The sequence below is a fragment of the Macaca nemestrina genome, chromosome 19 (assembly GCF_043159975.1).
Source record: "Macaca nemestrina isolate mMacNem1 chromosome 19, mMacNem.hap1, whole genome shotgun sequence".
NCBI lineage: Eukaryota > Metazoa > Chordata > Mammalia > Primates > Cercopithecidae > Macaca > Macaca nemestrina.
Genome location: NC_092143.1, coordinates 1,194,809 through 1,217,703, shown reverse-complemented (window position 1 = coordinate 1,217,703; position 22,895 = coordinate 1,194,809). Strand labels below are relative to the sequence as shown.

The 22,895-nt window shown below is 49.8% G+C and overlaps 1 protein-coding gene across 13 annotated transcripts in view; it reads left to right on the top strand.

Moving 5' to 3' along the window:
• The window catches only part of LOC105489277 (ATPase phospholipid transporting 9B (putative)), a 289,967-nt gene extending 270,991 nt beyond the window's left edge, over positions 1-18,976 (top strand). For 10 of the 13 annotated variants that reach the window (XM_071085806.1, XM_071085805.1, XM_071085803.1 and 7 more), the window contains 4 exons: positions 13,814-13,871; positions 14,908-15,111; positions 16,398-16,430; positions 18,183-18,976. In XM_071085806.1, the coding sequence (XP_070941907.1) occupies positions 13,814-13,871; positions 14,908-15,111; positions 16,398-16,430; positions 18,183-18,319 (432 nt within the window). In that variant the 3' untranslated portion in view covers positions 18,320-18,976. Of the gene's footprint in view, positions 1-13,813; positions 13,872-14,907; positions 15,112-15,312; positions 16,367-16,397; positions 16,431-18,182 lie in introns of those variants that run through there. The other 3 variants (XM_071085804.1, XM_071085807.1, XM_071085811.1) reach the window with 3 other exon arrangements.
• The last annotated feature ends 3,919 nt before the right edge of the window (positions 18,977-22,895 follow it).

Here is a 22,895-nt window from a genome sequence, read left to right as displayed (position 1 = left end):
TACGTAAAATTAGAATTGTAAAAGATGCTCTCACCATTTGTGGAACTTTCATGAAGTGAGCTCACCAAATGTCAGAGAAGAGCTCGCTTCGTAATTTCTGTAGAAAGGCTCCCGGACAGTGTCACTGCACCTGCTGCAGAAGTAGCATTCCAAAGCTGGGGAACCCGTGGGCTTCACGTTTCCTGTGTATTTCTAAGTCTGTCGATAGTTGTGGATTTCACAATTATATCTGAAAAGTGACTGACAGCATGCGTCTGTCCCTGGGGTCCATAGACTATTTTTGCAGTGATGCCACCAAGAAAAAAATCCACCCCAGGAAACTTCAGTTACCTGAAACTCTGCAAAAGATGCATTTATTTGGCTTAAAACTGTGCTCTGTTAGGATTAAAGGAGGCTTTGAATTTATCATATTCTTACAACAGCATATTTTATAGCATAGAACGTGTAAGGATGCAAGGTAGAAGAGAGGCTTAGCTCTGCAGACACAAATCATGGTAACTCTGGTATTTTCCACAAAGCTAGCTTTTTTGAGCCAACATTGAGAACAAAATCCACTAACCTGCAATTAAATTTAGATTTACAATTGATAAATGACAGGTATCTGAAATTATCAACTCAGATTTTTAAAGCAGTAGCTGTATGGTAAAGAAAGAATTAGATTAGGCATTAAAGAAAGTTAATGACTACCTAACAAACAGATTCTAGTCCAACTAACCACTAATTAACCAACTACCTTCTTACCTAGCTAACCACAAACTGAGAAACTAGACTCCCGTCTGTCTAACTAGTAACTAACAAATGATACTCTATCTAATAACAACTAACCACTAACAAACTAGACTCTTACCCAGCTAACCACTGACTGACGAACTAGACTCTAGTCCAGCTATAACCACTCATTAGCCAGAGAGGTGCTGGGGAAGCCATGTTAACTTTTTGATTTCTTGATGTTATTGTAAGGGTCTAATGAAATAAAGACTTCAAAGTTTCTTGAAAAAAAATAAAGAATTCTCATTGCTGTTTTAATCAAGACAAATAAAGCTAGCTCACCAGTATCACATGAAATATAAATATCAAGCATTATTATCATGATGGTGATATCATCATGGCGACTGGGAAACCTCATACCAGGTCACATCTACAACTCGAAGGAAGACTGGTTAAGTGTCTTAAACTGATGAAACCATTGTGATGAAGTCCAGCAGAGTAGGGAGCAAAGATCCAAAAACTTCGGGAAGCCAGTATGAATAATGATCATTTTAGTAGCATACGCATTTCCTCATTCCCAGAGACTCCAAAAATGTTTACCTAAATGCTGCCTTACAAACGTACGGAAACAAGCCTTTCATGTAAGAACGTTAAACCTTGATGCTCTACCCTCAAACCTAGGAAACCAGCACCCAAGCAGGGCAAAGGTCACTAGGGGTCTCGTAGCCCCAGCCGGTGCTCCTAGATCACTGTGCTGGGAGAAGCTTGTCATAGGACCATCATGCCACAGCCATCTTGACCGGCTGTTGGAGTGAGGCACTAACACGTTTTTACTGTTTTCAAGGATTGAGATTGTACCCACCGGTCTCTTTCTTTGTGGATATCTAAATCACTCTAGAAACAAGATGCTCATAAGGCCACAGGTGTCTGACGGAGCAGCTAATTATCCCTAACTGTGGCCATGGAATCAGTACGTTTTGTGTTACTCACTGGTGCCATTGAACCCTGTTCACTTCTGATTGAGTTGGATCTCATTAAGGGCATTAAATTTCCATTTTTGTTAAGGTGATCAACAATTTAGACTGTTTTAGTATCCTAAAGTCAGATCACCATCCCTACATTTTTTTTTTTTTTTTTGGTCAAGAATTCAGTCACTCATTTTCTCTAGGCTTCTTTTCTTCAACATCTTATCTGCATTGTAACTTTTTTTTTTTTTTTTTGGAGACGGAGTCTCACTCTGTTGCCCAGTAACTTTCTTTTTAATCGACTACACTTCAAATCCTTTGAAAAGAAAATAGCACTAAAGTACTGAGCCACTAAAGTTAACTTAGTTGTTTTTTCTTATTGAAGCTAAAGAATTATTTTGAAGCTTTCTGTTACTTCTGAACAGTTCACCAAGGTGGCGCAGACTGCAGCACTCTGCATTGTTGTCTGATGACCGGGGCAGCTGGAGACTGGATGTGCCGACGTAGTCTATCCAAGCTGGTCAGTGTCAGTGGACACCGAGTCCCCAGTCCGTCGGCTCAAGCTCCTGTGATGTAAGACAACATAGCCCTGCTCTCAGCAAGCCTGTGTTCTAGTCAGGCTAAGAAAGCAGTTAATCCGTGGCATAGAGCAACAGCGTAAAGGGCTACAGGCTGAAATGTGAGTGGCTGACCAGCGAGTGCCAGTCCTGTCAGTTCTGAGTCATATATCTCAGGTCACGGTAAATTTATAAAACACCTTCAGAGGCAAGGCGTGCATTCCCTGCACACAGGAAAAGACTCAACTGGAAAGAAAATCTCCTCTTTTTCATGTGTATTTGATAACCAGTCTTTTTAATCTAAAAGTACAAATAAGGCACGCATTATAAATCTCATTTACTGTCCTAATGAGTTAGCCAACCTCGAGTATAAACATTTGTCCCCTGCTGTGTCTCGATGGCCTGAGCCACACAGGGACACAGTATCTATTCAGTAAGTATTTGATAAATGAATGAGGCAGTGAATGAATCAGTTAAACCAAGGGTCAGGATTTCCTTTGCTTTCCTAAAACTATGTAGCTTTTATTCTTTACAGAAAATGGTATATTTGCAACAATATTTTGTTGTTCTTTTGAAGCTCAAATTTTGCTTTGAATTATTAAACTTTAATCAAGATGAGTTCAGGGACTTAATTTTCTGGATGCCAATAAGACAGGAAGCTGACCTACTCATCTCTCTCCTAACTCTGCACATGTCTTCATTCATTCTGAATGGTGCGTGACCACTTAGAGAGGCTACTTAACTCCAAGATCCAGGCATCAGGACTAGTAAGGTGACCCTGGTTAACTGAGCCAGCCCACGTGGCCCCAAAATATCTCAGATTGTGGCTGTGAATTTTGTTACCAATTCATAATCTTACATTACCAGCTAACTCCAAAGACATTTGATTTGTAGTTGTGCTAATTGTAAAGATATCAAGTAGGTAATATCATACAGTTCTTCATAAAATCTTTGAAACCATTAGGTATTGAACCATTCGGACCCCTTCACTATTTTTTATTTTCTGTAGAATACTCTCAAATGGTTTTATCTTTTGAAATGTATATTCATATAGTTATATACTTTTCAAAATAATAGTGAATAAGGCAATAAAAGGAAATTTAAAACATTGAGATTAGAAAGGAGGAAATAAAAAATCTGTGTTTGTAGATACTATAATTTTCTATGTAGAATCCACACACATACAACTTCCTATACTAGTAAACTTCATAAAGTTTCAGGATACAAGGAATAATTTTTCAAAATCATTTCTGATTCTGTATATTAGCAATGAATAATTGGGGTGTGAAAAAATGTGTAAATATAATAATACATTTAAGCATTTATAATAATACAAGAACGTGAAACACTGAAGTGTACCTCTAACAAAATACACGCAAGATCTGTGCGCTGGAAACCAACAACACTGAGGAAAGAAACTGTAAAAGGCGTAAACAGATGTTCCGGGATTGAGAGGTGTAAACAGATGTTCCTGGATTGAGAGGTGTAGACAGACGATCCCGGATTGAGAGACGTGAACAGACGATCCCGGATTGAGAGGCGCGAACAGACGATCCCAGATTGAGAGGCGCGAACAGACGATCCCGGATTGAGAGGCGCGAACAGGCGATCCCGGATTGAGAGGCGCGAACAGACGATCCCGGATTGAGAGGCGCGAACAGGCGATCCCGGATTGAGAGGCGCGAACAGGCGATCCCAGATTGAGAGGCGCGAACAGGCGTTCCCGGATTGAGAGGCGTGAACAGACGATCCCGGAGTGAGAGGCATGAACAGATGTTCCTGGAGTGAGAGGCGTGAACAGATGTTCATTCATTGAGAGGCGTGAACAGATATTCATGCATTGAGAGGCGTGAACAGATGATCCTGGAGTGAAAGGCGTGAACAGATGTTCATTGAGAGGCGTGAACAGATGTTCCCGGAGTGAGAGGCGTGAACAGATGTTCATTCATTGAGAGGCGTGAACAGATATTCATGCATTGAGAGGCGTGAACAGATGATCCTGGAGTGAAAGGCGTGAACAGATGTTCATTGAGAGGCGTGAACAGATGTTCCCGGAGTGAGAGGCGTGAACAGATGTTCATTCATTAAGAGGCGTGAACAGATATTCCCGGAGTGAGAGGCATGAACAGATGATCCTGGAGTGAGAGGCGTGAACAGATATTCCTGGATTGAGAGGCGTGAACAGATGTTCCCGGAGTGAGAGGCGTGAACAGATGTTCCCGGAGTGAGGGGCGTGAACAGATGTTCATGCATTGAGAGGCGTGAACAGATATTCCCGGAGTGAGAGGCGTGAACAGATGTTCATACATTGAGAGGCGTAAACAGATGTTCCCGGAGTGAGAGGCGTGAACAGATGTTCATGCATTGAGAGGCGTGAACAGATATTCCCGGAGTGAGAGGCGTAAACAGATGTTCCCGGAGTGAGAGGCGTGAACAGATGTTCATACATTGAGAGGCATAAACAGATGTTCCCGGAGTGAGAGGCGTGAACAGATGTTCCTGGAGTGAGAGGCGTGAACAGATATTCCCGGATTGAGAGGCACGAACAGGCGATCCCAGATTGAGAGGCGCGAACAGGCGATCCCGGAGTGAGAGGCGTGAACAGACGTTCCCGAATTGAGAGGCGTGAACAGACGTTCCCGGAGTGAGAGGTGTAAACAGATGTTCATGCATTGAGAAGCATAAACAGATATTCCTGGATTGAGAGGCATAAACAGATGTTCCTGGATTGAGAGGCGTGAACAGATGTTCCTGGAGTGAGAGGCGTGAACAGATGTTCCTGGAGTGAGAGGCGTGAACAGATGTTCCTGGAGTGAGAGGCGTGAACAGATGTTCCTGGAGTGAGAGGCGTAAACAGATGTTCCTGGAGTGAGAGGCGTGAACAGATGTTCCTGGAGTGAGAGGCGTAAACATATTCCTGGAGTGAGAGACGTGAACAGATGTTCCCGGAGTGAGAGACGTGAACAGATATTCCCAGAGTGAGAGGTGTGAACAGATGTTCATGCATTGAGAAGCATAAACAGATATTCCTGGGTTGAGAGGCATAAACAGATGTTCCTGGAGTGAGAGGCGTAAACAGATGTTCCTGGAGTGAGAGGCGTAAACAGATGATCCTGGATTGAGAGACGTGAACAGATGTTCATGCATCGAGAGGCGTAAACAGATATTCCTGGAGTGAGAGGCGTGAACAGATGTTCCTGGAGTGAGAGCTTCAGTGTTGTTGCACATTGACAAGCTCACTCTAGAATTTATACGGAAAGGCAAGGGAACTCGAATTGCCAAAATAATTTAGAAAAAGAACAGAGTTGGAAAATACACTACCTGATTCCAAGACTTACTGTAAAACAGTAATCAATTAGACAATGTGTTATTGGCAGAAGGACAAACAAAAAGATCAATGGAACAGAAAAGAGAGCCCAGAAATACACTCACATCTGTCAGATGATCTTTGGCAAACGTGAGAGGAAATCAGATGGAGAAGAGTTGTGTCTGCAGCTGTTGGGACAACTGGCCGCTCATGAGCAACAGACCTGCAGCCTCCACCTCACACCTCATGTGAAAATGCACCCAAAGTGGACCCTTGACCTACATGTAAAGCTATAAACCTTTCAGAAGAAAATACACACCAAATATGCATGACCTTCGGTTAGGCAAAGAGTTTTCAGACATGAGATCAAAATCATGATCCTTAAAGGGAAAAAATAATAAATTAGACTTTACCATAATTTAAAAGTTTTGGCCAGTTGCAGTGACTTATCATGCCTGTAATACCATCACTTTGGGAGGCTAAGGCGAGAGGAAAACTTGAGCCCAGAAGTTCAATACCAGTCTGGGCAATATAGTAAGACCGTGTCTCTACCAAAAATAGAAAAAATTAGCTGAGCATGGTGGTTGCTGTGTGCCTGTAGTCCCAGCTACTCGGGCTAAGGTGGGAGGATTGCTTGAGCCAAGGAGGTGGAGGCTGCAGTGATCTGTGATTGAGCCACTGCACTCCAGCCTGGGTGACAGAGTGAGACCCTGTCTCCAAAAAAAAAAAAGAAAACGTTTTTCTCTGTGAATGATACTGTTAAAGAAATGAAAAAACAAGCCACAGCCTGGAAGAAAATATTTGCACGTCACACTTTTGATAAAGGAGTTGTTTCTATAGTATATAAGACATCCCCAAAATTCAACGAGAAAACAACCCAGTTTTTAAAGCAGACAGGAGATATTACTGGACACCACCTCAGAGATGATCCTCAGATGGCAAGGAAGCCTGTGAAGATGCTCGGTGTCACTTTCATCAGGGAACTGCAAGTTGAAGCCACAGTGAGTTGCTGCGTACCCCCCAGTGCTAGAGCAGCCAAAACACCGGCAACATGAAGGGCTGGGAGGACCCAGAGCAACAGAGACTCCCCTTCACTGTGGGGGTGAAGGAAGGATGGCACAGCCTCTTTGGAAGACAGTTTGGGCATTTCTTACAAAGGTAAACATATATTTACCCCATGACCCAGTAGTCCATTCCTGGGTATTTCTCCAAGAGAGATGAAAACAGATTCATACTAAATCGTATATATGAATGTTCACAGCAGCACTGTCATCGTTGCCAAAAACTGGAAACAACCCTATGCCCTTCAGCCAGTGGATGGAGGACATCTCCGTGGACGGGGACAGCCCGTGCGTGATGAAGGACATCTCCGTGGACGGGGACAGCCCGTGCGTGGATGGAGGACATCACTGTGGACAGGGACAGCCCGTGTGTGGATGGAGGACATCTCCGTGGACGGGGACAGCCCGTGCGTGGATGGAGGACATCACTGTGGACGGGGACAGCCCATGCGTGGATGGAGGACATCTCCGTGGACGGGGACAGTCTGTGTGTGATGGAGGACATCTCTGTGGACGGGGACAGCCCGTGCGTGGATGGAGGACATCTCCGTGGACGGGGACAGCCCGTGTGTGGATGGAGGACATCTCCGTGGACGGGGACAGCCCGTGCGTGGATGGAGGACATCACTGTGGACGGGGACAGTCTGTGTGTGATGGAAGGACATCCTAGTGGACATGGACAGTCTGTGTGTGGATGAAGGACATCTCCGTGGACAGGGACAGCCCGTGCGTGATGGAAGGACATCCTAGTGGACATGGACAGTCTGTGTGTCATACCACCAGGCAGTGGGATTGTGCTGAGCAGTGAGAGGGTTACTGCTGGCTCACACAACATGTTGGATCATGCATTTTGCATTTTGCTGCACAACAGAAGCCAGACTGGAAAGTGGTTCTTTCTACTTGACACCTGTGGGAGGTGCAGAACTGTAGGGAAGAGACCCGCCTGTGGCCGCTAAAGGTTTGAGTGTAGAGGGTGACCGGAGAGGCAGCCCAAGGGGGTGTGGGTGCGGGAGCTGCTCTGTGTGGCGTGGTGGTGGGGGACACCTGCCTGTGCCCCTGTCAGAGCCCACTGGACGGCACCAGCATGGAGCCCACGGGAGGACAGCGTGGGCTGCATGGGCCCATGAACCACAGAACCACGCTGTGGGCTGGGGAGAAAGGAGCTCTTTTCAGTGGCTTGGGAAAAGCTTTTGCCTCTGGTTCGCTGTAAGGCTGAAGACAAAAAGAACTGCACCTGTAATCCCAGCACTTTGGGAGGCCGAGACGGGCGGATCACGAGGTCAGGAGATCGAGACCATCCTGGCTAACCTGGTGAAACCCCGTCTCTACTAAAAAATACAAAAAACTAGCCGGGCGAGGTGGCGGCGCCTGTAGTCCCAGCTACTCGGGAGGCTGAGGCAGGAGAATGGCGTGAACCCGGGAGGCGGAGCTTGCAGTGAGCTGAGATCCGGCCACTGTACTCCAGCCTGGGTGACAGAGCGAGACTCCGTCTCAAAAAAAAAAAAAGAACTGCAAACCATGGGCTACGTTTGGCATTTGCTTCTCACAGGAACCAATAAGCCCATGCCTGGTAGCTAATGAGAAGCAGATTTCTCCCGTTAGTGACAAAGTTAGAAATATAGGGCTGGATTGAAGCCCAGATCAGTTTGGGCTTGTGATTTCTGTGAGATAAATAAATAGATGAAGAAATAAACATGGACATGTGTGAGCATGGCTTAGTAAACACACAGTCCTAGGCCGTACGTCGAGCAGCTGGAATCGAACCCTGGCGGCAATGAGCATGCTCAGTGTGCAGATCGTGCGGACGAGGCCCTGTGCTGTCCCCCACCGTGCAGAGCCCTAGAGAAGGGGTTAATTCCAGGGCTGAGGCAAGGAAAATACAAGATGAGCCTGGAACTTCTTGTGGAACAAAAAAGTAAGGAACTGCTGAACAAGAATCAGTGCGGCTGGTGGAGGAGACGGGTCCGACGGCGTCAGAGACTGAGCCTCCCAGGGCCCAGCACCTAACGCCCTGCACAGCAGCCCAGACAGCAGCATGACTAGATGGTACCCAGAGAGCACACAGATACCTCCACCTCCACCATGTATGTGCAGAGAAAGCGCCTCCTCAACCGGAGGATTCCAGTTATAAATGTGAAGGAACCAGGGCAGTCAGAGGCCCCGCGGAGGCATCAGGGCAGCAGCCACTGTCACGAGGTCTTCCAAGGGACGCAGAACCCCGGGGTCACAGTTCCCATCACCAGGGATGAGAGAGGCCACACCTCCTGCTGTGGAGCCCTGCGGGGAACACGCGTCCCCTCAACAAATCCTCCCCAGTAGTGTCATCGCTAGAAGACATTGGACAAATCCAAAACAAGGGCATTCCACAAAGACATGTCCAGAGCTTTGAGGAGCAGCCAGGTCATTAAAGACGGGGAGACAGAGGCACTGGCCAGATCACAGAGCCCAGGAGACATGACGGCCAGGGCAGTGCAGGAGCCCTGGGCAGGAAAATTGCGTTCGAGAAAAACCGGGACCTCCGCACCGTTTCTCTGCCAAGGGGTGTGTCTGTGTCTTCGTGGAGTGTTGCCCCAGGTGAGCTGGACGGCGCCGTGGCCCCGGGTGAGCTGGACGGCGCCGTGGCCCCGGGAGAGCTGGACGGCGCCGTGGCCCCGGGAGAGCTGGACGGCACCGTGGCCCCGGGTGAGCTGGACGGCGCCGTGGCCCCGGGAGAGCTGGACGGCGCCGTGGCCCCGGGTGAGCTGGACGGCGCCGTGGCCCCGGGTGAGCTGGACGGCGCCGTGGCCCCGGGAGAGCTGGACGGTGCCGTGGGGCTGTCTGCACTGCTTCTGCAGCTTCCCTGCAAGTCTAAAGTGATCTCAAGGCAAAATGATTAGAAAACAGAGTCAGAGCCGAGAAAGTCTTCAGTTTTCCTAGGAGAGATGAACAGAATTGGGCATGGCACCATGTGCCTGTGGTCCCAGCTGCCTGGACTGGAGAATCACTTCAGCCTGGAAGGTGGAGGCTGCGGTGAACTGTGATCGCACCACTGCACTCCATCCCTCAGCAATAGATCAGGACCCTGTCTCTACAAAATCAGAATTGTGTTTGCAAAGCTGCAGTCTTATCTTTCAAAGTATGGAGTTTATAACCAGCCCATGTCTGGCCTGGCCCTCGCCCAGCTGCGACCAGTCCGCGGCAGCAAGCCCATTTAGGTGCACACTGTCTGCTTGGCAGCTCCCGTTTAACCTGTCCAGCAACTTTCTGTCCAGTAATATTTGAAGTTCATTTTGTATTCTAGGATTTGTGTTTAATGAAATTGAGCTTATCCATGTAAGAATGAAGGAATGAGACCTTGAAGAAATCAGTAACCATAATTTCAGACCATTAATAGAAGAAAGAAAAGCGACAGTGGAGTGAGCCTGGCAAGCAGAGGAGCTGCTGGGACGTTGCTTACCCGCCCCTTTGCTGCAGGACTTCACACCCTCAGGAGCTGGGCAGGCCGGGCGCTGAGTGGCAGGAAACCTGCTCTTCCTCTCCAGCCTCCCTTCCTGCCAAGGCCAGAGACACGTGCAGAGCCCCAGTTAATTGGGCTTCTCTCCCCCGCGCCACCATGCGCACCATCCTTCCCTCTCTGTTTGTAGAGTTTGTTCTTGATACACTTTGGCTGCATCTTTTTCTCCTCTTGTGTCTGCCTGTAGGATCTTTCTACTCCACACTCCCAAACTTCCCTCAAATAATTACAATTATGGGAACAGGCGAAATTTTTTATTGTTGTTGTTCTACTAAGAATCAGATTGGGAGGCCGAGGCAGGCGGATCACGAGGTCAGGAGATGGAGACCATCCTGGCTAACACAGTGAAACCCCGTCTCTACTAAAAATACAAAAAATTAGCTGGGCGTGGTGGCGGGCGCCTGTAGTCCCAGCTACTCAGGAGGCTGAGGCAGGAGAATGGCATGAACCCAGGAGGTGGGGCTTGCAGTGAGCCAAGATTGCACCACTGCACTCCAGCCTCGGAGACAAAGCGAGACTCCATCTCAAAAAAAAAAAAAAAAAAAGAATCAGAGAAAGTATATTGTGGAGGTAGGCTGGGAGAATAAATTGTAATAGTGAGAACAGTGGTTACAGACTCAGGACAGGAGCCCTGGCATTTTGGAGGGGCTGGTCTCATCCCACAGTGCCGATCCACGCAGAGGGACCCCGTCTCATGTCATGCACGCATGAGCGTGCTCCGTGCACCGCCGCCCTGAGCCTTCCAAACGAATAATTGTGCGCATATGACTTTAAGGTGGGTTAATCTTTCCTTAAAATTTGCTTGATTTGACTGGGCACAGTGGCTCACGCTTGTAATCCCAGCACTTTGGGAGGCCAAGGCGGACAGATCACCTGAGGTCAGGAGTTCGAGGCCATCCTGGCCAACATGACAAAACCCCGTCTCTACTAAAAGTACAACAATTAGCTGGGCGTGGTGGTACACACCTGTAATCGCAGCCACTAGGGAGGCTGAGGCAGGAGAATTGCTTGAACCTGGGAGGTGGAGGTTGCAATAAGCTGAGATTGCGCCACTGCACTCTAGCCTGGGCGACAGAGTGAGACTCCGTCTCAAAAAAAAAAAAAAAAATTAGCTTGATTTTATTTTTTACGTTTTTTGGTACAATAGAAATATACTTTCTGAATCCATAATATTTAATTGGTAAATATAACAGTAGCATTCATTGAATATTTACTATGCTGCTGGCATTGTGTATATTTTATTTCATGGCTCATTTTATTTCATGCACATGAGCCACATACCACTATTCTATTTTACAGAGGAGGGAACTGAGGCACAGAGATTAAGTCCTGAGCCCGAGGATGCAGCAGGAAGGCGTGTGCTAGGCAGGACGCCCCTCCAGGCATTCCACACATACGGGGCATCAGTCAGAGTAACAGACGGCTTCCTCTTCCTAAACCAGACGAAGTGGCACCTGGCCCAGGAAGAGCGACTTTGTCCGTCACATGAAACCCTTAGTGAATGAATTGCTGCTTTGAGTAACGTGTCTGTACCATCAAATATAACAGGATTTTGTTCTCAGCTACAGTCTGGGAGCCATTAATAGGAGATGTACGCATGTTTTTCTCAAACTATCTATTTTATTGATGGTTTTTGTACCCGTTCTGTTGTGTTTGCTTTTATTAATCTATAATGTCGTCTGCTTTGATACGGAACAGCCCACGGGTGCGGGTCTGCGGTGCTGGCTCCCTGCTGGCAGCTCCTAACAAGAGAGACCGCACAAACGCTGCTTTATCTTTCCACGTAGACGCCCGTCATTGTCCCACGTGAATAAAACTGAATACACTCCAGCAAATCAGGCCACAAAATAGCCTTTTCTTTCTTATGTCAAAATAAATTTCCTTTTACAGTTTTTGATTAAAATGAGCCAGGTACTTAATTACAGATGAATTTCATGAGCAAAGACCAAACACCTACCATTACCCAGGGAGAGAAATGTGCTCGGGAAATACGTACCGTGAGAACTTATTTAGAGTACATAAACGGTTTAACTTAAAAGTTTCTTGCTTTTTAAAAATCAGTGGTGCTTGGCTGGGCGCGGTGGCTCACGCCTGTAATCCCAGCACTTTGGGAGGCCGAGGCGGGCGGATCACCAGGTGAGGAGATCGAGACCATCCTGGCTAACACGGTGAAACCCCGTGTCTACTAAAAATGCAAAAAATTAGCTGGGCGTGGTGGCGGGCGCCTGTGATCCCAGCTACTCGGGAGGCTGAGGCAGGAGAATGGCGTGAACCCGGGAGGCGGAGCTTGCAATGAGCGGAGATCACGCCACTGCACTCCAGCCTGAGCAACAGAGCCAGACTCCATCTCAAAAAACAAACAAACAAACAAAAAACAGCAGTAGTGCTTTTTAATCACAGTGAGTTTGAATCTTCCTTTTCATATTCACGTGTGGTAAGGGCTCAGGCTCCGTCAGCATCTTCACACACGAACCCTTGCAACCTAGGAAAACACTTAATATGTCACCACACTTGTCTTTTATATTTAAACTACAACTAGAATGATAATTAGTAAATCTGCCACTGGTGGGCTCCTGCAGAAATATAGCCGCAGTTCCAGCGTCCGCGCCTCTGTTCTCTGATGGCTCATGCCTGTGTAAAGGTCTTCAGCAGACTCAGGCAGGTGCGGGTTCAGACGGGCCCTGAGCACAGCCTGTCACCGTCCTCCATCTTCCCTGCTGTCTTCTGTGTCCCCTGAGCTTCCGTGAGGGTTTGTCTTTCCTCTGTGGCTCTTTAAACCACTTCCTGTCCTTCGGAGAATCTCCCCCGTGGATGGGGAAGCTCTAAATCAGGGTAGGACTTTGGGCTCTGCTCGGCAGACTACACTTAGCGCCCCCAGCCTCCAGCGAGAACCTAAGGAAATCAGGAAACTTCTCAAGTTTCGTTGTCGGTAAATGGAAATGACGTCTGCCCTCCGTAACTGAGAAAATAGACGCGAAGGTGTCAAGTAAACGAAGTCCTCGCATCAAGACAGGGCCTCGCGACACGCGTCACTGTTGACAGCTCCTTAGCACCAACAAGTCAGGGCGGTTGTTAGTGACTTAGCCTCTCTTCTTGGACTGTGAATTAATCTTCAGGGGTGCGGCGGGACAAGCAACCCTGTGGGCCAGAGCTCCCCTGCCTCCGGCCCCCTCATCACCTGCCTTCAGCTTCGCAGAGTGAAGAGCCTGGCACAAGGACCCATTCCATCCATGTGGGGTTATGGATGTGACACGTTCTCCAACAAGGGTTTGAGGGGTAATTTTTTACTTCAGTTGGGATGTGCCATCCTTACTGAAGAGCTGTTAACCTTTTGTATCTTTTGATCTGAAAAAACTAAACAGTAAATACAGAAGTATTTGTTCACAATAAGGGTAAATGTTTTTATTGCCAAGAGCCTTTCCCCCCTGGTTCATTAAAATGTTTGCTTGTATACATCACTCCTGGCTTATTAGAACTATGGCTTAAACATCGAACAAGACGGCAGGTCAAACAGAAGAGAACTTGAACCTCTAACCTCAGGCACCAGTGGACACGTGTGGGGCCCAGGCAGCTTCTTCAGGATTCGGGTGCCAGGAAAAGGCACCCTGAAATGCTGGTAGACCAGGTGGCTGGGGTGGCATGGATGGGGCTTGTGGACCCGGGGTCTGTGAGTCAAGCAGGTGGTTCCGCGCATTAACGACACTCTTCCACTGTTTCCCTAGGGAAGATCCTTGTCCTTCAAAACCTTCCTCATCTGGGTTTTAATCAGTATTTACCAAGGTAAGACGGGATCCTTAGTTTACTGGACTAAAGAATTTTTTTATTTTGGTCTTCTTTTAGCAATACTGTTTTTACTTGCAGATTAAATTCCAACAGCTTAAGATGTCACCAGCAGTTAAATACTGCCTTCCGTTTGTCCTGTCAATCAATATTCCAGCAACATGGGCCCTTTTGTTTTTTAACTGATGCATGTCACCCAAAAACTGACTTAGTTTTTAATTAAATGTTAATCCAGAAAGATTTTAACAAGCGCTTACACATTGTATACCCTGCACAATGGCTTTCTTTCATAGAGTGGTGAAAAGACTGAGGAATCTGAGTTCTGTAAGGAGAAGCCATTAGCTGCTCTTTGTTTAGTGTTCATCTAAATGGGAGATTGTTGAAAGCATAACTAACAGATCAGATCTATTAGTTACATGCAACACGTAACTATTTACACTAATTGAAGTAGAGGTAGTAGAGGTGTGGCTTTGCATCCAGAGATGAGAATGTTTGTCAGCCTCTATTTGCCATTTCTAACTGATCTAGCTGGGATCCCATCTTATTTTGTCCGTATTCTCGTGTCCATAATCCAGAGTTTAAGCGATTTGTTCATCAGCATGAAGCATGGGCATGACAGTTATCTGCTTTTTTTTTTTTTTTTTTTTTTGACAGAGTCTCGCTCTGTTGCCCAGGCTGGAGTGCAGTGACGTGGTCTCAGTTCACTGCAACCTCCGTCTGCTGGGTTCAAGCGATTCTCCTGCCTCAGCCTCTTGAGTAGCTGGGATTACAGGTGTGCGCCATCACGCCTGGCTAATTTTTTTGTATTTTTAGTAGAGATGGGGTTTCAGCATGTTGGCCAGTCTGGTCTCAAACTTCCGACCTCGTGATCCGCCCGCCTCGGCCTCCCAGAGTGCGGGGATGACAGATGTGAACCATTGCACCCAGCCTATCTGCTCGTTTAAGGGTCTTCAGTGAGGCTGCTGGTTCCAGGCTGTTTCCTCTAGCTGCTTACACCCTGCTCGTGTGCGTGGAAAAAGCTCCTGCTGTTTTTCAGGTGGCATCCTCATGTACGGGGCCCTAGTGCTCTTCGAGTCTGAGTTCGTCCATGTGGTGGCCATCTCCTTCACCGCACTGATCCTGACCGAGCTGCTGATGGTGGCACTGACCGTCCGCACATGGCACTGGCTGATGGTGGTGGCCGAGTTTCTCAGCCTGGGCTGCTACGTGTCCTCACTCGCTTTTCTCAATGAATATTTTGGTAAGTTGCCTTGGAATTGTTTTCTGAATCATTGTCTATTCATGATTTTGAAGCATTTTCTTATTGTTACTTCTGAATACGTTGTCTTAAGTTGTGGATCATGGTAAAACCCATATCAGAAAGTGCCTGCTCTTACCGTCCCTGCACTACGGATGAAGGTGCGGTGCCCTGTTGGTCACTGGCTGGCTGGTCCCCTGACAGGAGGCGCTGAGCCCTGTTGGTCACTGGCTGGTCCCCTGACATGAGCAGCACAGCCACTCAGGAGCAGCTGGGACTCAGATCTGCAGGAAGCGAACACGGAGCCGGACTCGGACCTGCAGGAAGCGAACACGGAGCCGGACTCGGGCCTGCGGGAAGCGAACACGGAGCCGGACTCGGGCCTGCGGGAAGCGAACACGGAGCCCGACTCAGATCTGTGGGAAGCGAACACGGAGCCGGACTCGGGCCTGCGGGAAGCGAACACGGAGCCGGACTCGGGCCTGCGGGAAGCGAACACGGAGCCGGACTCGGGCCTGCCGGAAGCGAACACGGAGCCGCCTGTGCACCTGTCCCCATCTCAGTGCCTGAGCGTTGGTGCAGTGGTGAACCTCCATGGAGGAAAATGTGAAATATTCCTGTTCTTACATAAAAGAACTCTCAGAAAATACCCGTGGCTTCTAAGAAATGGTTATTTTCTAATTATAATGTCCTAGTTATTTTTCTTTTGAAAATCGGCTTTTAGAATATTTTCCTGTATGATCATGAATTAACATACTCAGGGACACGTGAACACGCTAAGTGCCACAGTGAGCTCACAAAATGACAAAGACACGCGTCACAGGCGTGGGCAGGACTCACCACCGCTTTGAGCCTCAGCTTTTGCATCTGCAAACTGGAGATGGTATCACTTCCCGTTGGGAACGGGTGTGAAGATCAGTAGTAACGTGCTTACGTACATGTGAACGAATGTGCGGAGCTCCTTTCGCACCTGCAGAACATGGCCAGCCCTCCAGCACGTGCACCTTCTGTGGTGAGCTCCTCAGACCTGGGTAGGTCTCTGTCTCCTCGGGAATGCCAAGGTGTGTGCTTCTCAGACACAGGAAACTTAACTGTTGGGTTTCGGTGATGTTTAAACAGTTGTATGGTAACAGGCAGGGAAATGAGAGGTTAAAACCACATTGAAAACGCATCTTGCACCTGCCATTTTATTGCTTTTAATGTGTTTCTTATTCGTTTGCTAACCCCTTGAAATACCCATTATCTCCTTTAATCTGTCCTTTATTTTCTTTATTCCTGTTTTGGAACAGGTATAGGCAGAGTGTCTTTTGGAGCTTTCTTAGGTAGGTAAAGTTATCCTTTCTTTCAAAAGTGTAGAAATTTAGCCAAACAATATTGATAAAGATACTTAACTAATCCGAAAAATAAACCGTCCTCTAATTCAGTGTTCCTCACGAACTCTCTGATGTCACGTAAGCTGGTGGCCATGTGCTTACTTGGCTCGTCGTGGGCTGAGTGCTGCTGGCTTGCCTGTTGGGGGCTTGGTGGCCCTGAGTGAAGGGAAGGGGCCAGGCCCCCTGCCATCTGCTAAGGATTGCACGAGTCCCTAAAACATGTTTGCCTTTTCAGTTGTAGGGGCTGAGCTCCTGGAAAACATTTTCAGGGTCTTCAGAAAATGAGTACACACAAACGTAGGACTTCCCCTTCATACAGAGATCTGGCGCTTCCCTCTGTCATTTATTTTACAAAGGCCTCTAACTCTGCTCCATAGATCTTTTTATCCCATCCGGCAACAGTCTAAAGGGATTTCCACTATATGTAGATTCGAAGTATGTAAATATCCAGTTTCTCACCTCCTCTTCTTGTGAGGAATGTAAGTGGCCTAGTCATTAGCAGCACAGCTCGGCCATGGTGAGTACATGGTTCTTCTGTGGAGATGCTGGGAGGGTGATAGGCGAGAACATTCTCTGGGTGGGCCGGGCTCAGAGCCTCTAAGAGCAGACCGGTCTGAGCATTTGTGTTGCAGATGGAACTGCCGGCTGCCCTCTGATGCCCCCAGCCCCTCATAAAGTCAATTCTACCTTAAAAAAACAAAAACCAAAACGGCTAGCCTAGATCGTCCAAACCACTCCCACAAGTTAGGTGAGTTGGTGTCTGTTCCAGTGCTTCAGTGCCTTTACAAATTCTGCCACAGAGCATTGTCTACCCATTTAGTGGTATTTGGTGACATTAGTCATCTGCAACCCTTTTTTTTTTTTTTTTTTTTTGAGACGAAGTCTCACTCTTGTTACCCAGGCTGGAGTGCAATGGTGCGATCTTGGCTCACTGCAACCTCCACCTCCTGAGTTCAAGTGATTCTCCTGCCTCAGCCTCCTGAGTAGCTGGGATTACAGGCGCCCACCACCACACCAGGATAATTTTTGTATATTTAGTAGAGACAAGGTTTCCCCATGTTGGCCAGGCTGGTCTCAAACTCCTGACCTCAGGTGATTCACCCGCCTCAGCGTACCAAAGTTCTAGGATTACAGGCGTGAGCCACCGTAGCTGGCCTGCAAACTTTTTTTTTTGAGATGTAGTCTCACTCTGTCCCCAGGCTGGAGTGCAGTGGTGTGATCTCAGCTCACTGCAACCTCCGCCTCCTGGGTTCAAGCAATTCTCCTGCCTCCACCTCCCCGGTGGCTGGGATTACAGGTGCCCACCACCATGCCCGGCTAATGTTTTGTTGTCTTTTTTGTAGAGATGAGGTTTTCCCATGTTGGCCAGGCTGGTCTCGAACTCCTGACCTCAAGTGATCCGTCTGCCTTGGCCTCCCAAAAGTGCTGCGATTACAGCCACTGCGCCTGGCCTACAATCTCTTTATAATGCTTTGGTTTGTTTTTTCCATTAAAAGAAGAATGAATTATGCCCGGTATTCAGGTTAAACAATTCTGCAGTCAGGAAAACCTGAGATTTGGAGCTGGGCTCCTATAAACGTACGGTGATAGTTCCGTGGCAAGCTGAGACCGCCCGGTGGCCTGGCCGGGTCTGTGGCTGTGGCCATGAGGGCCCAGGGCTTCCTGTCGGCTCTTACCTTTTTTTCTGTTTCCTGCCAACAGATGTTGCCTTTATCACCACCGTGGCCTTCCTGTGGAAAGTGTCGGCGATCACCGTGGTCAGCTGCCTCCCGCTGTATGTCCTCAAGTACCTGAGGCGCAAGCTGTCTCCGCCAAGCTACTGCAAGCTGGCCTCCTAAGGGGTTGTGCACCCCCAGCGGGCTGGTCCCAGCACCTTCTGCCCTTTCCAGTGAACACAGGGTTTGCCATTGCTACCAAGCGAGCACCACGAGAAAGGGAGGGTATGCCAGGCGAGCCCAGGGCACCGATGCCGGGACGGCCTGTCCCTCTCAGTGCAGGGACGTCAGCCCTGCCAGGCGAGCCCAGGGCACGGATGCCGGGACGGCCTCTCCCTCTCAGTGCGAGGCTTCACCCCTGCTAGGCGAGCCCAGGGCACAGATGCCAGGACGGCCTCTCCCTCTCAGTGTGGGGCTTCACCCCTGCTTTTCTTTCTTCTTTTGTGTTTGTCAAAATCCTGTTTCCATATTGAAGCAGCTTGAGTTTCTACTGAAAATGAGCCCGAATTATTTTACTGTTACTGTAAAGGGTTTATCTTACTCTGGCATTCTAAGAATCAGAATGAAAGTTTAATTTCTGCAATTCCCTAACATTCACATTCTTTCTTTGATGTTATAATACACAGTCATTCCTACTCAAATGTAATAAAATTGAGGCTCCACGGAGGCCTGTGTCCACACCAGCTGTAGCTCCTGCTCAGACAGGCGGCCTGCCCTTTGCTGAAGACACATCGCTTTATACTCGCATTTCGCTTTTCAGTAAAACACTCGAGTTACTGAGTTCTCACTAAAGAGCTGTTCTCACACGTTCTGAAGGCAAGTCGTACAAACAGTGGTGTTTCCGAACACAATTCCATTGCAGCCACCAGCGTAAATCATTGCCCAGAGACTTTGCTGCCAGCACGCGTGTCCTTCCCATCCTTTTTATATTTGCAAAATCACACTCGAACGCCATTTCTATAGGTAGAAATCAGCTGTCCTGTAAAACTCACATCCCCTAAGATAGCTCACTTGCCTGGTCGTGGGAGTTTACTTGGTTGGAAACACGCACCAGTTGAGATGATGAAAGCCTATGCGGCTGCCACGCTGCATTCATGGTGTCGCCCAGCCAGACCCCTCACTTCTGTGACGCTGGGAAGGTTCTTGGGGCCAGGAGTTCATTTCCTCAGCTGTGTCCTGTGCCTGGGGTATTCCTCGAAACCGGTGTGTTGTGCCGCCTGCAGCAATGCCCCTTCTTGGAGGCCTCAGCAGAAGTTGGTCAAACACCAGGCCTCTTGGTTCAAAGGAGAGTTTCTCTGTATTTTCCACGCAGGCGCCGCAGCCTCTGCCAGGAGTTTCACCTGTTCATTTTCCGCGTCGTTTCCCATCAAGGTGGGCCCTGTCACTTGAAATCCTGGCCGCGCTGTGTGCGTGGGGCTCCAAGGGCATTTCACCAACCAGCGGAGGGGCTGCCCAGCACCCACCTACCGTCCCCCGCAGCTTTGCGGAGGAGAAAATAGCCGCAGAGAGCAATGAAGCTGCCAGTCTTCCCCATACGCAACAGGCCTTTTGAATGGAATTCCTGGGTCATCTGTCCTGAGCGTTCTGAATTTCCAGACGGGCCTGGCCCTGCGAGGGTGCGATTTCCTGCGTCCCCACAAGGTGTCGCTGCTGTCCGCTCGGTGATCTGGGCGCGTCTGGTCGCTGCCGGAGGCTGCCTGGGATTTTCCCTTCTGTGCACCAAGTCGGTGTCGCCCGGAAGCCACATCCTGGGGGGCTGACTTGGATTTTACGTGTCTTTATCGCTTCTGCCGGAGCAGTTTGCATTGGGGGCGTTGGGACGGTAGAAATCTTAAGTCCACAGCCAGCAGCCCAGGAGATGGGGTCACACGCTCGGGCCTCGGGGGTGGAGGCCAAGTGCAAATGAAAGGCTGCTCCCCCGTGCACCTGTACAAATAAACCACCCACCTGTGACACTAATAGACTGATTACATTGTCAATAACCTCAGAAAAGCTGAACCCCTGAGCCTTTGGGAATAACACTGCAGTCCAGCTTTTAGATAAACGACCGGCCGTAGATCACTTGGATCCTGATGAGGAGACGGTTGAAGACTCGTCTCAAGAAATCGAGATGTGTCAGGGGCAGGTGGAGACGGGAGGAGGGAGGGGTCTTTTCCCCCGTAAACAAAATCACCCCACGGGGGCTGCTGCCTGTGAGGGTTAAACGAGACGGACAGGGCGTTCCCGGCAGACGGGCAGCAAGGCAGTCGGAACGGGTCTGTGACATGGATTCTCTGCTGGATTAAAGAAAATAACAGCCCACTAAAGGGTCATTAGATGGGCATTAGATCCAGTTCCAGCTCCAGTTCAGGAACCAGCTCTGAGGTCAGGCGAGAGGCTGTATTTCCACCGGCTGCCGGCTTGCGGTGTAACCTCTTTGCTTTTTAGGTTCTGGACCTGTGTCAGCCCCAGAAATTCTGAGCCGGCCGTACAGCCCCAGAGCCCTTCAGGAGGGTGCCCATCCTGGGGAGAGCATTCTGCGTGTCTGGAGTCAGCGGTGCTGCAGGAGGAGGAGCCCGTTCCTCCTTTCTGCGTGTGATGGGCAGCGTCCCCGAGCATCCAGTGCTGTGCTGGCCCCACGTTTCTAGGTTTACGTGTAGAGGCGTGACCCTCACGGTCCTGTCCGCCGCCCGGAATAGCTGGTCCCAGGGAGGTAAGTGCTGCGGAAGAACCAGCAGGGCCGGCAGCCTTGGGAGACTCCTTGGAAAGGGGAGGTTGGAGCCGAGGGCGGGAAGATACAAGCAAAGCCTGTCATCAGAGCAGCTCGTGCTCAGACCCGAGACTGCGGCCTGGTGCTCTGGGGTGACGAGAGCAGAGTGCCAGCACCCAGCAGGGGCGGCAGGTGGGCGAGGATTCGCCAGTTTTCCATAGTCTCATCCGATTCCAGGTCAGTGACGGCCATGCCTTGAGGGCCGCACTGCATTCCCGGAGCCCGTAAGTCCGTACCCCCGACAGCCACCAGTGCCTTCCTCTCCTGTGCAGGCCCAGCAGAGAAACCTGTAGCAAGACCCCGACATGGACCAAACAAGCTGGCCTTGCCTCCCTTCTGTGACGGTCACGGGCAGGCCCAGGTGCACCCTTCCTAGGGTCAGGGACTCCGCTGGGGTCACCACCTCCAAGGCCCCCCTGGCACAACTGAGCAAGCCACTCAGTCCCACTCAGGAGCAGCCCCCCCCCAGGCCCCAGCACGTAAGTCCTGGGCCGTGGAGGGGACACCAGGCACCCCCGCCACCCCGGGCTGCGGGTCCTGCTACTGCAGACGGCTGTCATTTCAGGCGGTTCCAGAAGGGGGAGCCAGAAGCCACGAAATGGCACCTGCGAGGCCACCTGGGCCGACATCCCGGCTCCAGCTCGCATTTTGGGGGTTAGAGAAGCTGATAGCTTGGGGATTCCTCTGAATATGGTGTCCTGTTGAGCACCAACAAGCAACCCCTGAAACGGGGTCCCCAAGAAAGCCAGTTTGCTCTCGCTGAAGAGTTTCCTCCCGTCCCGCGGGCGCTTGTACACAGGAGGTGTTACTTGTGTCTGGACGGGGAGAGAGTCCCCCGTGGAGGGCTGCAGGGCAGCCTCAGCTCCCACCACCCGTCCCAGGTGCTGGTCGGCCCCTCGGGTGGGCCTGGGGACCATGGCCGAGCAGAAGCCCGGGAGGAAGGGGTCCTCGTGCCAGTTCTGCCGAGTCCTCAATGCTCAGGCTAACAACAGGATTTTCCAAAATGGATTGTCCTGCGCCTGTGGGCCTGGAAGAGAATCCAGAAACTCTCCAGCCCCACCTCTGCCTGGGTCCTGAGAGTTCTGGGCCCGGAAGGCTGCAGGCACCGAGCTCATCCGCGCTGGGGGTGGACATCGCCCTGGTTGTGACCCGAGATGCGAACAGAAGCGCTGGGGTCCAGATCTAGAAAGACGAAGCCAGCACAGACCATGTCCTGGAAGAGACACATGGCCTTTGGAATCTCCACCCCTCATTAAGGAAGAGAGGGAGGCCCTGAGATCAGGCGTCACTGCAAGTCAGAAATCTGGATTTTTAGGTGAAGTGTCCGTTTTAAAATTGGGCTCCCAGCACTTGTTGCTGTCGTTGGGTTGCCTGGGAGACTGTGCAGGGCAGCCGAGGGGGCACCGTCTGCCGTGGCTGGTTCCCCCGTCACCACAAGGTCAGCCTCAGACCTTCTCCCTGTCCCGAGAGGCCCTCTCACAGCTTGCCTCAGTTTCTCCCTGGGGTCAAGCACAGCTGTGTTTGCAGGTGGGGAGCCAGCAAGGCTCTTGCCCTGGAGGAATGGGATGTCGTGATTCTCACTGATTCCCTCGAGGAGACCTTTCCTCGGAGGCTGCCCCGTGTGGAGCAACCCCTGGCCCTGTAGACCCTGTGTTCCTTCCTCAGGGCATCCTGCTGGGGTGAGGCCTGGCCGGATGAGGACTCCTGACCTCCCCCAGGGGCCCCGGGGAAAGACAAGCAAAACAAGGGCCATCCCGAGTGTGCCTCGCTTTTCCCACCTGCAGCTGCCCCGGGCCAGGCTATGCAGAAGAGCTGGGGCCACGAGAAGGAGCTGCACCACCAGCTTCCATCGCAGGTGCCTGCCGCCCTCAGGGACACTTTTAATTGTCTGCATTTCAGTTTGTCTCTAACGGGTCCAGTTGTAGTCCCTCAGAAGTTGTAAACCTAACA